This window comes from Pseudorca crassidens, chromosome 20 (genome assembly GCF_039906515.1).
Source record: "Pseudorca crassidens isolate mPseCra1 chromosome 20, mPseCra1.hap1, whole genome shotgun sequence".
Lineage (NCBI taxonomy): Eukaryota > Metazoa > Chordata > Mammalia > Artiodactyla > Delphinidae > Pseudorca > Pseudorca crassidens.
The window spans coordinates 27,427,119-27,444,335 of NC_090315.1; the positions used below are offsets into that span (position 1 = coordinate 27,427,119).

The 17,217-nt window shown below is 38.7% G+C and overlaps 1 protein-coding gene and 1 long non-coding RNA gene across 4 annotated transcripts in view; one reads left to right on the forward strand and one right to left on the reverse strand.

Moving 5' to 3' along the window:
* Window positions 1–17,217, reverse strand: part of N4BP1 (NEDD4 binding protein 1) — a 48,330-nt gene that overhangs the window by 19,531 nt on the left and 11,582 nt on the right. For all 3 annotated transcript variants that reach the window (XR_010939279.1, XM_067720609.1, XM_067720610.1), the window contains exon 2: window positions 196–1,889. Coding sequence is in view for 2 of the 3 variants with exons in the window: in XM_067720609.1 (XP_067576710.1) it covers window positions 196–1,889 (1,694 nt within the window). In the remaining variant the exon portion in view is untranslated. The remainder of the gene's footprint in view (window positions 1–195; window positions 1,890–17,217) is intronic.
* On the forward strand, window positions 492–7,096 carry LOC137215381 (uncharacterized). The gene is made up of 2 exons (XR_010939280.1): window positions 492–629; window positions 6,735–7,096. It is a non-coding gene; the product is annotated as an uncharacterized lncRNA (long non-coding RNA).

Genomic DNA, 17,217 nt, shown 5'->3' on the forward strand with positions numbered 1-17,217 from the left:
GAAGAAAGAGTTTATACGATGCCAGAGGGTGGAATAACAAAACTTTCCCAATCAGCTGTTTTCTTCTTTCTTTTTGTCAGGTAAGGCTATAGGTCAACTACACAGACACACAGGATAGTTCCTACAAACACATGCAATTCTGAGACATGGCTAAGAGGCCTACTGAAAACGATAATTTGAAGAGAGTGGACTTACGTAATTGCAACATTGCTCCCATCTATAACAATGTGCTTCAAATCCGTCCTCCCTGGTTCATTTTTTAATTCCAGCTTGTAGGGCACTTTCAGAGTATCTCGAAATCTTTGAACCCCAGTAACTGAGGAATCGATGTGCTCAGAAGGTCCTGCCAACCTTGCATCAGTAACTGAAGGTAACAGTTGGGGCAGCGGCATTGGTGGAGAAAGGGGTGGACAATTTGGCTTAGACTGAGGAGAGGCACAACACCTCGAGCGGTTTTCACAGGCAGACTTCATATTATTTGGAAGCAAGGGTTCTGCTTGCTGCTGCACACCATTTTCAGGAAAAACTGGAATTCTGGGCTGGTGACTTGAAGCTCCTCTTGAAACAAAACTGACAATTTCTTTGGGACTTGAAGGGGCTAGAGAGGGTAAAAGGCCATCAGTTTCAAGGTCCATATTACAAAGGTAGCTCTGATTTGAACTCCAGATTTCTTGTTTCTGTTCTATTGGCACTGTTCTGAAAGTATTAATTTTGCAATTTGAGGTACATGGTTTCGATTCTACTTTGAATGGTAACTGAGAAAAATTTTCTACCATATTTTGCTGTGTGTGAGTCTGTGTTTTCTTTGGAGTGGAATCTGCTGTAAGCTCATTTATGCTGCTACAAACACCTTTATTTTTGGTTCTCTTGGTCTCTGGATACACAGTACCAGGTGGAAATTCTCTGTCTTCTTGGAATCTTTTATTTTCCTTTTCAATTTCCTCCAAGAGTAATAATGGTTCAGTAGACGGCCCATACTCCCTAATGACCTTTTCTACAATTTCTTGGGAATAGCCCATGGTTTTAAAAAAGTTTACAAGGATGTTGTATTCCATTTCCTCAGTAGTGTCTTTTACATCTGGACTTAAATTTTCAGCATCAGTAGAAGAATCAGATAGGTCAATGATGACACTTCCAGCTAATGTCTTACCATCATGTAAAAGCTCTCCCTCTTGAACATTTTCCAAAGAAAACTGTTTCTTGGTATGCCTTTCTTCAGAATCAGAAAACCTCCTTTTGTGACACACTCTGTCTTTGGAAAGCGCCTCTTCATCTGGCATTACACCATTTATTGGAACAAAAAGTACATCCTGTGAACTAGAAAAGACCGTGTCCATTTGTTTTGTAAGCTCAGAAACAGGAGTCCCAGCTTTATTTCTTGCCTCTTCCTGCAAAACAATTTCATCTCTGGAAATATTCAGCCCTGTGGCAGCATTCTGTGTAAACTCTGTTTGTTTAGAATCTCTAATTTCAATTACGTCATCATCTCCTGTTTCAAATAGATTCTCCTCACCTTGGGTGAGTGCCAAAAGTTCTTTTTTCAAGGAAGTGGGTAAAATCAACAAGTCCATTGTGTAACTGTCTGCACGAGCTTCAACAAATTGTTTAAATTCCCTTTTTACCTCTGATTCTTTTTGGCTGTTGGGTAGGTTCTCATTATTCTCGAAGAGCTTTACAAACTGCTGAATGTGACTCCTAGCCATGACCACAGCTTCGGCACTTCCTCTGATGCCAAGAAGACCGATGTCGAGAATGCAGAGATCGGCACAGGTGTCCTGAATCAAGCTCTTCAGAAACAGGCTCTGTGCCCCAACAAAAATGCAGTGCATGGCCTTGGGGTAACATTCTCTTTCTTCTAGTTCGGGTTCACAGATTCCTTTAATATATTCCTGTAAAGAGAAAATAAGAAATTAGATCAATTTGCAAAAGCTCCTTACAGCACATTACTATGTTACACATGAAATTACCAATATCAAGCTGCACAAAAGTCAAAAGCATGCTAACATCCTTGGAAAAAATACCACGTTTTAACTGAAATATTTAAAATAACAGATATAAGTCACTTAATTGTTTTCAGGGAACTGAAAACTTTGCATCTAAGTCTAAAAGGTAGGTATGTATAACATTTTCAATAGTGTATCTTGCAATGTGATCTTAGGAGTTTGCCCAGCTGCACAGTGGACAATGACAAGACTGGATTTATTTATGTCTATAAAGAATAAACATCTTTGCTTGTTACTAGTCATTTATTACTACTATGACATAATTAAGAGAGAAGATAATCAAATCAAATGATTTACTCTAGAACAAACCTTGACTTTTGTTTTGCTACTATTGTTTCCAGATGAAACAGACTGATTTTTTTGAAGGCATTTAATAACAAGATCAGTTTAACAAAAAAATTCTTCTAGCTGGCTGGAACAATGTATATACCCTATATACTTCTACATCTGTTTTCCAAGAAGACCAGACTATTTAAATGTAGATCTAAATATAAAGAACCACAGAATGCTGAATAGTACTGCCTTTCTCAGATATAAAGCTACGGTTTCCAGTGAAATTTGATATTGAAAGAGGCCTGAAGGAGGTAAAAAAGGGAACTGGGTTCTTAAGCAATTAGGTTGCCACTGGAGGCTGAAGTGTGAATCAAGTAAACATGCAAAAAGCACTCCCACAAACAATGGAGCATACTTGTTAATAACCTGGGCACTGGAGCCAGTTCCTAGGCTCAAATTCCAGCCATGCAACTGGTGACCTTGCTCAAGTTACCTAACCCTTCTGAGCCCAGTTTCTGCAACAGTGAAAGAGAGAGAGGCTAGTGCAATCTCAGGTGTTTTGAGGAAATTCAAAGAAATAATAAATGTAAAGTTCTGACAATAGTGTCTCACACGTGCTTACTAAATAATAAACACTGTTACTTCAAATTATCAGTGAGAGCTTTCTGGACAGACATCTGTAAGAAATGAGCCTGGCGATATCTGATCTATACTTTACACTAAAATCAGAATGGCGTTATCCAAAATGGTGCTATTTTAAAAAGTTCAACCTGTGCAACCGGTTACAATGAGGCTTTACAAACTTGCACGTACTATGTACACTTGCTGTTATAATGGCCACATGTCCTCCACTAGAATTTATATACAAATGTGTACATATTCCTTGTTTACACATGAACTACAAGATTCCTACAAGGAAATGGAACACCAGAAATACAAGGAAAACATCAAGGGGAAAAGCTCAACCCACGCACTATAATAATGTTCAGTCATGAATTCTTTACTCTCTTATGTTCTTTTGGATAAACGTGGAATATCTATGGGCTTGGTGGTATGAATGAATCCTTTGTCAAGTAAGTGGCTTGCAAATATTTTCCCCTTATCTATAGTTTGTCTTTTCATCCTCTTTTGTGACAGAAAAAGTTTTTGATTTTAAGGAAGCCCATTTATTGGTTTTTTCTTCATCAAGACTTAGGTCCCAAAGATTTCTCATGTGTTAGCATCTAAAAGTTTTACATTTAAATCTATAATCCATTTTGAGTTCATTTTTGTTATCAAATGTGAGGCTTTGTTCGAGGTTCATTTTTTGCTTATGGATATCTAGTTGCTCTAGCATCATTTCCTGAAAAGACTATCTTTTCTCTATTGAATTGCTTTTGCCTGTTTGTCAAAAATCAGTTGGCCAAACTTGTGTGGGTCTATATCTGGGTTTCCTATTCTGTCCCATCAACTTATGAATTTATCCCTTCACCAATACCAGTCTTGACTATTATAATTATCTAATGTCTTAAAATTGGACAATGACTGCTCCCACTTTATTCTTCTTTTAAAAATTATTTTTAGCTATTCTAGTTTCTTTGCCTTTCCAAATCAAATTTTAGCATAATCTTATTTAGCAATTATGTTAAACTTGCACATTGATTTGAGGACAAGTGACATCTGCTGACTCTTCTGATGCATGAACATGGTATGTCTCTCCAGTTCTCCAGATCTCTGCTTTCTTTCATCACTGTTTTATAGTTTTGAGTCCTATACACATTTTATGAGGTTTACGCCCAAGTATTTCATTTTTTTGAGCAACTGAACATGGCACTGCATTTTAATTTTGGTTCCTATGTGTTCATTGCTAATAAATAGAAATACAATTGATTTTTGTATATTGGTCATATATCCTGTGACCCTGCTGATCATATTTCTAATTCTAGGATTTTTTTCTTCTAGATACCCTGGGATTTTCTATGCAGACAATTATGTCATTTCCTTTTGTTTTTTTTTCTGATCTATATGCCTTTTACTTTCTTGCCTTATTGTACTGGTAGAACTTCCAGCACTGTGCTGAAAAGCAGTGGTGAGAGCTGACATGCTTGCTTTCGTTCAGTCTTTGGAGAAAACATTCAATCTTTCACCATTAAGTTAAACTTTTTGTAGATATTCTTCATCAAATTAAGGAAGTTACCCTATATTCCTACTTTTCTAGGAGCATGAACATGAAACATGAGTGTTGAAACTTGTTAAATGCCTTACTAAATCAACTGATGTAATCATGTTATGATTTCACTTCTTCAGCCTGTTCGTATGATAGATTACATTAACTGATTTTTCAATATTTAACCAGCCTTCTATCCCTGGAATAATCACCGCTTGGTCATGATGTATAATTTTTTTATACATTGATGGATTCTATTTGCTATATTTTGTACTGCCTTGTCTGGTTTTAGCATCGGGAAAATACTGATTACGAATGAATATAGGAGTGTTCTCTGCTCTTGTATTTTCTAGAAGAGATTGTGCAGAATTGGTGTTAACTCTTTTAAACACTTTGTAGACTTCTCCAGTGAAACAGCTTGGCTCAGCAATTTCTTTCTTGAGAATTTTTTTTTTAGTATTTATTTATTTGGCTGTGCCGAGTTTCAGTTGCAGCACATGGGGTCTTTATTGTCGCACGCAGGAGCTTCATTGCAGCATGCGGAATCTAGTTTCCCCGACCAGAGATCGAACCCAGGCCCCCTGCATTGGGAGCGCAAAGTCTTAACCACTGGATGACCAGGGAAGTCCCTTTTATGAGAATTTTATTTTATTTTTTTTAACATCTTTATTGGAGTATAACTGCTTTACAATGTTGTGTTAGTTTCTGCTGTATAACAAAGTGAACCAGCTATATGTATACATATATCCCCATATCCCTTCCCTCTTGCGTCTCCCTCCCACCCTCCCTATCCCCCACCGCCATCTAGGTGGTCACAAAACATTGAGCTGATCTCCCTGTGCTATGAGGCTGCTTCCCACTAGCCATCTATTTTACATTTGGTAGTGTATATATCTCAAAGCTACTCTCTCACTTTGTCCCAGCTTACCCTTCCCCCTCCCCGTGTCCTCAAGTCCATTCCCTGCATCTGCATCTTTATTCCTGTCCTGCCCCTAGGTTCTTCAGAACCATTTTTTTAAAAAGATTCCATATATATGTGTTAGCATACAGTATTTGTTGTTCTCTTTCTGACTTACTTCACTCTGTATGACAGTCGCTCGGTCCATCCACCTCACTACAAATAACTCAATTTCATTTCTTTTTATGGCTGAGTAATATTCCATTGTATATATGTGCCACATCTTCTTTATCTATTCATCTGTCAATGGACACTTAGGTTGCTTCCATGTCCTGGCTATTCTAAATAGTGCTGCAATGATCATTGTGGTACACGACTCTTTTTGAATTATGGTTTTCTTAGGGTATATGCCCAGTAGTGGCACTGCTGGGTCATATGGTAGTTCTATTTTTACTTTTTTAAGGAACCTCCATACTGTTCTCCAAAGTGGCTGTATCAATCTACATTACTCTCTCCAGCATTTATTGTTTGTAGGTTTTTTGATGATGGACATTCTGACCGGTGTGAGATGATACCTCATTGTAGTTTTGATTTGCCTTTCTCTAATGATTAGTGATGCTGAGCATCCTTTCATGTGTTTATTGGCCATCTGTATGTCTTCTTTGAAGAAATGTCTATTTAGGTCTTCCGCCCATTTTTGGATTGAGTTGTTTGTTTTTTTGATATTGAGGTGCATGAGCTGCTTGTATATTTTGGAGATTAATCCTTTGTCAGTTGCTTCGTTTGCAAACATTTTCTCCCACTCTGAGGGTTGCCTTTTTGTCTTGTTTATGGTTTCCTTTGCTGTGCAAAAGCTTTTAAGTTTCGTTAGGTCCCATTTGTTTATTTTTGTTTTTATTTCAATTTCTCTAGGAGGTGAGTCAAAAAGGATCTTGCTGTGATTTGAGAATTTTAAAATTATTAATTCAATTTCCCTAACAGCTGTAGGTCTTATTCAAATTATCTATTTCATATTGGGTAAGTTATGGTAGTCTCCACTTTTTGAGGAATTGGCTAATTTCATCTAAGTTGTCAAATTTACGTGTGTAAAGTTGTAGGATTTCCTTATCTTTTTGATGTCTGCAGGGTCTGTAGCTGATATCCTGATTATTAGTAATTTATGTCTTCTTCAGTGTTGCTGAAGTTTGTCAATTTCACTGACTTTTTCCCCTAAAGAACAAGCTTGTTGTTTCATCGAGTTTATTATTTCTGTATTTTCAACTTCACTGACCTCTGCTCTTTATTTCCTTCCCCTTGCTTACTTTGAGTTTATTTTACTCATCTTTTTCTAGTTCCTAGAGGTGAAAGCTTAGATTATTGATTTGAGACTTTTCTTCTTTTTTAATGTAATATGTGTTATAAATTTCTCTTTCAGGGGACTTCCCTGGTGGCGCAGTGGTTAGGAATCCACCTGCCAATACAGGGGACAGGGGTTCAATCCCTGGTCCGGGAAGATCCCACATGCCACGGAGCAACTTAGCCCGTTCGCCACAACTACTGAGCCTGCGCTTTAGAGCCCGCAAGCCACAACCACTGAGCCCGTGTGCCACAACTACTGAAGCCCATGTGCCTAGAGCCCGTGCTCCGCAACAAAGAGAAGCCACCGCAATAAGAAGCCCACGCACCAAAACGAAAAGTAGCCCCTGCTCACCGCAACTAGAGAAAAGCCCATGCGCAGCAACGAAGACCCAATGCAGCCAAAAATAAATAAATAAATATATTTTTAAAATTTAAAAATATTTCTCTTTCATCACTGCTTTAGCTACATCTCACAAATTTTAATATATATTATTTTCATTTTCCTTCAGCTCAATGTATTTTAAAATTTCTCTTCAAATTATCTAATATTCAGAGGTCTGTTGTTGAGTTTCCAAGTATTTGGATATTTTCTTGTTATCTTTCTGTTACTGATTTCTAGTTTGATTCCTTTGTGGTCAGAGAACACACTCTATATGATTTCAGTTCTTTTGAATTTGTTGAGATTCGTTTTATGCCCAGGTTATAATCTATCATGATATACATTCCGTGGGCATTGAAAAGAATGTGTATTCTGCTGTTGCTGGACAGAGTGTTCTATAAACATCAATTAGAACCTGGTTGGTTGGCGGTGTTGAGTTCTCTTATATCCTTGCGGATTTTCTGTCTCATGGTTCTATCAACTGTTGAGAGAAACATGTTGAAGTCTCCAACTATTACTGTAGGTATGTCAATTTCTCCTTTCAGTTCTACCAGGTTTTGTTTTAACTATTTTGCAGCTCTATTATTAGGAATATACACATTTAGCAATGTTATGTCTTTTCAGTAAATTGACCCTCTCTTAGGCTCTGAAGGCTATTTTGTCTGACAGTAATATTGCCACTCCAAGCTTCCTTTTGGTTAATGTTTACACAGTATATTTTCCCCTCCTTTTAATTTTAACTTACCTGTATCATTATATTTGAAATAAGTCTCTTGAAGACAACACACAGTTTGGTTGTTTTTTAAATCCATTCTGATAATCTCTTTTAAATTGGTGTGTTTAGACTGTTTAATTTCAATGAAAGTATCAGTAAGTTTGGATTTAGGTCTACCATTTGTTTGTTTTCTGCCTGTTCCCTATTTTTAATTCCTTTTTTCCCTATCTGGCCTTCTTGTGCATTATGCAAACATTTTTTAGTATTACAATGTAATTTATTGCATTTTTACTGTATCTCTTTATGTAGTTTTTAAAGTAGTCATGCGATCAATTACATATTTAATTTTCACAGTCCACTTAAAATCAGTAGTCTATCACTTCAATAGGAATGTATAAACCTTACCACCCATACTATTCGTGTTTTTTATTTTCTATATCTTATGATGCTTTGACATCTTGGGAGGCCTTTCAGACCTGGGGAGAGACTCACCCGCCCAGCTAATTCCTAGGAGTTGTGGCCAGCCTGCTTACAGCATGCCTTTCGAGTACAGTGCTGTGCCCCCACCCCTTCTCCTTATCTAATTCACAAATCAAGTCCTGTATCAAGCCAGGACCAGGTACCAAACAACTAAGGGCATCCCCTATGCCCCAAAGCTGGCAGGGATTATCCAAACTAGCCAGTCCTAAACTGTTTACCCTGCTATGCCTTTCCCCTTACTCCTGCTTCTGCCTCCTGCCAAAAACCTGATGGCCCTGCAAGGTGAGGCATGCCCTCTTGTCTTGGGAAATGTTAAGTAATCAAACTCTTCTTTCAATGGCATTGACTTCTCCGTGCCATCACTCAGTCACCTCCATAATTTAAACTCCTGTGGGTATAAATTTTAGAACACCACCATCATATGGGTTCCTTTACCCTAAGTCTCTACCCTCCCTGCTCTCTCTTGTATGTTACAGCTATCTTATCAATTCCACGTACATACATTTGAAATCCTATCAGATGATGTCATAAATTTTACTTTCAACCATTAACTCACTTTAAAGAACTCAACAGGAGAAAGTAATCTATTGTATTTACCCAGATATAGTATATCATTTCTGTCTGAAGAACTTCCTTCAGCAATTCTTTTCCAGCAGGCTACTGGCAATGATTTTAGTGTTTTCTTCAACCGAGAATGCTTTATCATGCTTTATTTCACTTTCATTTCCCTTGACAGAAAATTCTTGGTTAAAAGTCCTTTTCTTTCACCACTTAAATAATATTGTGTCACTTCTCTGGTCTCCATGGTTTCTGATGAGAAATCTGTACTCACTGTAGTTGCTGTTCCCTGAACTGTGTTTTTGTCTTGATACTTTCATGATTTTTAATGTGTCTTCAGTTTTCAGCAGTGTGGTTATGACATGCTTGGTGTGGAATTCTTTGAGTTTATTATGCTTGAGTTCACAGTTTCTTGAATCATTATGTTTACATCTTCTGCCAAACTTGGGAAGTCTTCAGCTATTATTTCTCCAAATATTTTGTTTAGCACCACACTTTCTCCTCTACTCACCTTGTTCAGATTAGATAACTTCCATTGTTCTATCTTCAAGTTCACTGACTACTCCGTCATCTCCATTTAAAAACTGAGTTCAGGGACTTCCTGATGGTCCAGTGGTAAACAATCTGCCTTCCAGTGCAGCGGATTCAGGTTCGAGCCCTCGTCAGGGAACTAAGATCCCACGTGCCACAGGGCAACTAAGCCCTCGCGCCACAACTACTAAGCTCGCACGCCTTAACTAGAGAGCCTGCATGTTGCAAACTACAGAGCCCACGCACCACAAATACAGAGCCCACACACTCTAGAGCCTGCACGCCACAACTAGAGAAGAGAAAACCTGCACTCCACAACTAGAGAGAAACCCGTGTGCCACAACGAAGAGCCCTCACGCTGCAATGAAAGATCCTGTGTGCTGCAACTAAGACCTCACGCAGCCAAAAATTAATTAATCTTTAAAAAAATAAAAACTGAGTTCATCCAGAGAGGTGTTATTTAGGTTACTGTAGTTTTCAGTTCTAACCTTTCCATTTGGTTCTTCTTTATGTCTTCTATTTCTTCGCTGAAACTTTCTCTTTTACTATTAGCTTTAAGAGTACTTGTGATTGCTTGTTGGAGCATTTTTATAATACATGTCTTAAATTCTTTGTTAAATAATTCCAACACCTGTGTCATCCTGGCACTGGTGTCCACTGTTTTTTCTCATGAGATTTGGTATTTTCCTCGTTCTTCATATGCCAAGTAATTTTGTATTGTATCCATTTTGAATATTATGAGTTCTGTGTCTTGTTTAAACCCATGATGAATGTCAACATTTCTGTTCTAGCAGGTAATTGACCTAGTTAGATTCAGGTTGCAAGCTGTACCCAGTCTTCTGTGAGCTGTGGTTCCAATATCAGTTCAGTTTTTAAAGCCTCTGCAGTGCTATTTGTATCTGTCCCACATGTGCGATACCCAGTGGCCAATCTGGGACCTGGATGGTGGTTTTTCTATTGTTCTCAAAAGTCTTTGTTTTGCTGATAAGGAGTAGATCCATGCATGTGTGTAGCTTGGGGATGAACCTAGGAGATCACACACAACTTTGATGGAGTCATTTTCCTGAGCTCCTCCCTCTCTGCCATCTTTCTAGTGTTTTCTGATTCCCTGCGCTCTTCTTTTCAGTCCTCCAGTCAGAAAGATGGGGCTTTGGTTACCCCACTTTGCCTTACATTTCTGCAACTGTGCCTGGTCCATCCAAAGGACAGAGAGGGAGAGAAAGCAATGAGACTAGCCCCATCCTCCTGGAACCACAACCCCACCAATCAGAGAGGAAGGTTCTCCTCCTTTAGAATTTTGAGTCCTGCAAGCTCCCACTGCCACCATCATAGGACTGTTTGGAAACTGGTGTGCAATGGAATGAAGAAAAACAAAAACGGATTTTTGCACAGTATTACATGCTCCATTTTCTGCCCCTTGAGTTAAACTAGAGGGCTTCTCCAGGTGCTCCTTTTGTGCCCTAGTGCCCATTTCCACTTCCAGATTAGGCTGTATTGAGTTCAGGCTGAGAGATAACAATGGAAAAAATGGTAAACTCACCACTGGTTTGGTGGTACTGTGAATTCTGGTTTTCTTTCCCAATCTGCCTGCTACTGTTTACTTTTCAGAGTCCTTAAATACCTGTTCCATGCATTCTGTCCAGGTTTTATCACTATAGTCACAGGACTGGCAGGGTAGAGTCCATCTTACTCAGAACTGGAGCTGCTCCCTGCTGCCTGCTAATATGTAAATGAGGCTGCCTGTTTAGCTTAAGTAAGTGTATGGTTGAATTCACAGGAGTCAAATACTGCTGACTACTATGCAGCCACTGGATAAGAAAAAGTGGATTACATCCACTCAGTGGAATGCCAGCAACAGTGAGCCAGCCTGGGAAGAAGAGCTTTCTTCTCCAGATAACAGACTTCCAAAAAAAAAATATCCTCTCAAACAACCGCTAATTCTCCAATTGATCCAAGATAAAGGCCACTTATCAACAGATCCTGCCCAGACACAAGGTTTCCAACTGGCTTTTCAGATTTAGTATGAAACATTAAAAAAAAAAACCATGTCAGAAGAAAGTCTGGCAAATATGAAGACAGAAACCAATAAAGCAGAACGCAAAATAGAGAAAAACTGGAGGAAAGTAGGTAATGCAGGGTAGAAAAGAAAACTAAAGCAAAATTTTAATTACTGCTTTCAAACAGATATAAGATGATAATGAATTCATAAAACAGATATCAAAATGCTAAGAAAAAAATAATTAGAATAAGAGCACTAGCAAATTACGAACATGATGGCCAAAACAGAGTCAATAGAAGAACCAAAAGACAAAGTGGAAGAAATCCCTCCAAAAGTATCAGAAAAAGAAAGAAATGAAAGAAAAGAAACTTTAAACGTCCATCTAGGATATCCTAAGTCCAAATAACTGGCATTCCAAAAAGACAGAATGGCACTTAAGAAATAACACAAATCATTTCCTGGAACTAAAATGCGTAAGACCCCATGCATTAGTGAAAAAAGTTACATTAAATCTTGTTTGGGAGCCAGTGCACCCAGATCCCACCTTGAAAGGGTCCACAGAATATCCAAGCATGATTACTTTTTAAAGGCCCACTAGAGAAAAATCCTGTGGGCGGGGTGGGAATAGGGCACACATAAAGGAATGATAATCAGAATATCAAATTCTCAGTAGCAAGTCTGGATAGTCAGGGAAAACAGGGTAGCAATGCATTCAAAATGCTAAGGGAAAATGATCTTCAATCTATAATTCTATAACATCCACATTACATACCAAATATAAAGCAGAATAAAGACATTTCTAGCATGCCAAAGGCTGAGAAAATTACTCCCATGGATTCTTTTCTTGAGAAACTATTTTAAGATGAAGGCCACCAAAAACATGAGAGATAAAGTAATTACTAAATTCCATCCAAGAGTGGCAAATAGAAGTCCACAGATTTTAGCCATGCGGCAGATAAGCTGAGCAACCAGCTGACTGGAGGAGGGAAGAGGACTCCAGGGGTGTTCTCCCAGAAAAAGAGGCTTAAAGAATAGTTAAGATATAAAGGAATATTTATATCTTAAGATGAAAAGAATATTTGTAAAATATTAGGGATGTTTAAAGCAAATTTCATAAGTAGGTAAGAAAAGGGAAGATAAAAATCCCAGGAAAAATTAAAAGCTATACCAGAAAGAGAACATAATGTAATATAATAAAGTACTTGGCCTTGCAACAACTAGTATTTATATGTCATAATTATATAAACCTGTTTCTTGCTTTAACTAAAAAAACCAAAAACCAAACAAACGAAAAACTATGTTGGTGTCTTAGTCTGTTTGGGCTACTGTAACAAAATGCCATACTGAGTGGCTTATAAACAACAGATATTTCTTTCAGCTCTGGAGGCTCGAAGTCCAAAATCAGAGCGACAGCACGGTCGGGTGAGGGCCCTCTTCCAGACTGCGGACATCTTGTTGTGTCCTCACATGGTGGAAGGGGCAATGGAGCTCTCTCAAGCCTCTCTTCTAAGGGTATTAATCTCATCCATGGGGGTTCTGTCCTCATGACCTAATCACCCCCCAAAGGCCCCATTCTCCTAATACCATCACATTGGGCATGAGGATTTCAACATTCATTAATTTTGAGGAGATACAAATATCCAGACCATAGCAATTGAGAAAATGGGCCTAGTTTTTGCCTCATCATTTATCGTAAAGAAAGTGCATAATGCCTAATATTGATAAGAAATAGCAGTATATTATTTATAATTATTTAGGTAAACATCAGAACAAACAGCTAAAAACAATGTGAAGTAGTTACCTTCAAGAAGCTAGGGTGTTTGGTAGAAGCAAAGGGACTGCTATTCTTACTAAAAACTCTAGTACTTGATTTGTTTTAACCATGTGCATATATTATTTTATTACATTCCCTACTTCCTAATTTTAATAAAAAAGTTTAAAAGTGGATGCATAACATGCTGTGATGCTGTATGACAAGATTACAGAGGGCCTCAGGAGAGCTCCTATTGTGTAAGCACTAGGAAGACTGGCAGAGAAGTGCCCAATACAAGCACAGCTGTCTGACATTACCCCCAAGTAACCAAAACTATTAATGCAAGATTAACTGCATAGATTTGAGGAAGAGCTGTGCTAGGAGCTTGTTATAGCTTCACATACCCAAAACTCCTTTTTGTGTGTCCCCTAAGAGGAATGAGTAATTATCCCTTGAGATTCAGATTCAGTTTTTTCATTAACAATTTACTCTTGGGAAATTACTAATAGCAACAATTGATTTCTATACTCCAGTTCAGGAGTGAGCAATAAAGTGTACAGGCATACAGTGTTACAAAAATGTCTGGCCATCAGTTGTATTGGTAAGAAAGATTCTGTGGATCTAAGTAGTCATCATTTGCATTTGGCTGGATTTGGTACCTGAACATTTGAATGTTAGTCAAAATTGTTTCCCCTCCATCCTGCAGCATTCATATATTGTTTTACTTTACTCAGGATTTTAAGAAAAAAGGGGGGGAGCATATAATATACACAACAGTAACTTCCCTTTCGTATGGCAAAATGAATTTCTGTTATTCTACTTTCTACAAATTCAGTTCTTCTCAACTATATAACAATTCACGAATCAGAGAGAAGCTCCTGGCAACCCCTGCCATTCAGAACATAGCTAAAACCTGAAAGGATCAAAGTGGCTATTCAAGAGTCTGCAGGTTTGACCTGGGGAAAGGGTTCTTGGCACCACTCTTCACTATCTACCACCTCTTATTTATGGGCACACACTTCAGGGACTTTATCAGATTGTCTCCCAGATTGCACATGGTTTGAAGCAGCTGAATGAAAATACAAAAGGAACAGCATAGGGTGCTACCTGCAGAGCACGCAACAGCAAATGATAATTGACAGCACAGGTGCAAAAATAAGGAAGACATAATGGTTAAAAAACATAGCAACTTGAGATCATCTATCATGAGTGTAGAACTGACACGCTCTGGCAGCTGCCAGGAGCATAACTGCACCCTGGCACAAATATAACCGAAGATACTCAAGTCCACCACAAATCAAGGAGGAGGGAGAAACTACAAAGGCAAGGAGGCTCCTAATACATTACAGATAGATTTCTAAAACTGTTCGGACCGGCAGTTCTCTGCTTTGGCTGCACACTTCAGGATTCTAAAGATTTCTTATAACTTAAGATACTCTCGCATAAATGGTGATATATGTTATCTCTAAGAGAAAAGAAAGTAGGAGGATTAATATGATTTTTAGACTTTGACATATGAGTCCTACAGAACGTACATAAATTAGAAGCACCATAGTGCCTTAGATAAAACAAACTTTTAATATCATTACCTACATATCTGTAACAGGTCCATTTTAACCTGTTAAGATAACATGTCTCTATCTGGTCACCTACATTAATAATATCACTATAAAATAAAAATAACCATTTTAGTCATTTTTCCAATGCATTTCCAACATTTGCTTTCTGTTCCATCTTCCTCCTCAATCTTATTTCCAAAATGCCGACCGAGTTCTTCCCCAGGAGGAGCACCTTAACTGCCCCACAGGGACTTCCCTGCATGCTCACTCTGAGTCTACTTCTGGAGACACACCAGGGGCCACACTCTACCCTAGACCTCATCCCCATTACATCTGTAAATCTCTGAAATTCTACAGCTTCCAAAACTTTCAGCTCTCCTGAGCAACTTATCTTCACTCTTACCCAAATAATGTCTTCAGGTCCCCAACCTCATTTCTGTCAATTTTCTCATTTTTCGTAAAAGATGTGATTTTACCAGAGCCTGGAGGCCAACAGATATGAATTCCTTTGACTGCCTCTCTGTTTTCATCTAAAAATTCTACCTTTCACAAATTCTTCTCCTTGCTTCTGCTTCAAAGCCATGCCATTTTCCCAGACCTTGATTCATCCCTCCCCCTTTAGCCACCTACCCCGCCCCTCTGTCTACAAACATGCGTGAGCCTTCCTGATCCCCCAGAACACTTCCCTCAGCCCGACTGCCTATGCATGCAACCACTCGGTCTTTTCATCTTCACACTTTTTGAAAAAGTAGCCTAAAGCCCTTTCCCTGTCAACCCCTTGAAATCTGGATTCTGCCCCCATTCAAGCTGAAACCACTTTCCTGAATGACAACTAATGCCAAACCCAAAGGCCCTTTTCTCTGTACTCTCCTACTTGGGCTCTCTACTTACTTGGTAGGTAGCACGATATCTACCGTTGACCAACTTCTTGACAAGTTCTTGCCCTTCCACACTTCTGAGATACCACTAGCTGTCCTTACTTCCTATCTTTCTGACTATCCTCCCAAATCCTTTGCTGCCTTTTCCTACCGTACATTAAATGTAGATATTCCGTGAGGTTCTGTCTTGGTCCTCTCCCTCAATTATACTCTAATAGGCTTTTCAAGTTCCAACCGTAACTTTTATTTCTCTGATGGTAACTCCAAATGTCCACCTCTAGCCTTTAATACTGTTAGGCTGCAGACTATCCCCTGGGTATTTCTACCTATCCCACAAGTGCCTCAAACTTTACAGGTCTGAATCAGAGCTCTCAGCTCTCCTCCACTCCATCTTTGGTCCAAGTTCCTTTCTATGAAACGTAGATGCCTAGATTCAAAGCTTTCTTTCCTCTTCCTTCACTTGCAATCCTTCACAAACCTAGCTGCATGTGAACACTACAACCAACACTAACCTCTTCTTTCTGTTGCCAGTCTTGTCCCACTCCACTGCCTTGTAACAGTATAAAAGCTATGCCTGAAAACACACCCTTCACCTCCTTACTCAAATACTTTCTAAAGCTCCTCACTGAGAAGGATTAATGTTCAAGATCCTCAGAATTATACTCAAAGTCTTTGTTGGTTTGGACTTCAGCATGGTTTCTTATTTTTGGAGCCTAATTTAACCCTTCCTTCAAGAATTGGCAAAAATGGGGTGGGAGGATGTTAATCTGTTTTCTACACACAACAGTATCTTATTATTTAAACAACAGCATTTATCATAACTCTACTAGACAGTGCGGGTACTGGCCTTGGTTTTAACCAGAGGTGTTTCTGCTCTTCCTGGGGGAACTAGCAATGTCAGGACACAATTCTGGTTGTCACAACTGAAGAGGTGCTCCTGGCACCTTGGGGGTAGAGGCCAGAGATGCTGCTAAACATCCTGCAGCGTACATTACAACCCCCTACAACCAAAGTATTAGCTGACCAAAATGTCAATAGTGCCACTGTTGAGAAAACCTGAAATCAATCAATAAATGTCTAACAAATACATATCAAAACAGGAATTAGGAAGTTTGGGAACACAGGCTGACATCCAGCCTAGTAGTATCAATGATGTGTGTAACATTGTTGAAGAGAGAGTGTGGCCAAATGACGAAAAAGTGGGGGAGGGTGTTCATTTTAATAGATTGCATAACATTAAGAAAAATTATCAAACACTTCTAAATATGGCAAAAGGATGGCCTCTCAATCACAACGGAGCACTCTCTTTCGCCCACCCAAAGATGATTTACTTCTCTGGGAAATGTACCTTTGTCTTACACACCATTTATTATTGATTAGGGCCCGGACTGTGATGCTACATGTCAAAATGTAGATTTCTGTCCAGCCGAGATGCCAATTATCTCCATCTGGTAGAAACAGTTATAACTTCACTGCTTTGTAAGATATTAGCCAGTTTATATCTGCATGCAATTTTATTCCATCATTTGTTTTTTTTTTGGTGCAGATACTCAGAGCCTCAAATAATCAGATCCTCAAAAGCTCTTTGAAACACCTTTCCGTTCCTGTTGGTTCCCTCATTTATGAGATACCTGACTGTCTGAAAGTCATGTTTATAACTTTTAAAATAAATTTTCACTTTGGCAGTCTTGTAGGACCAATGGAGAT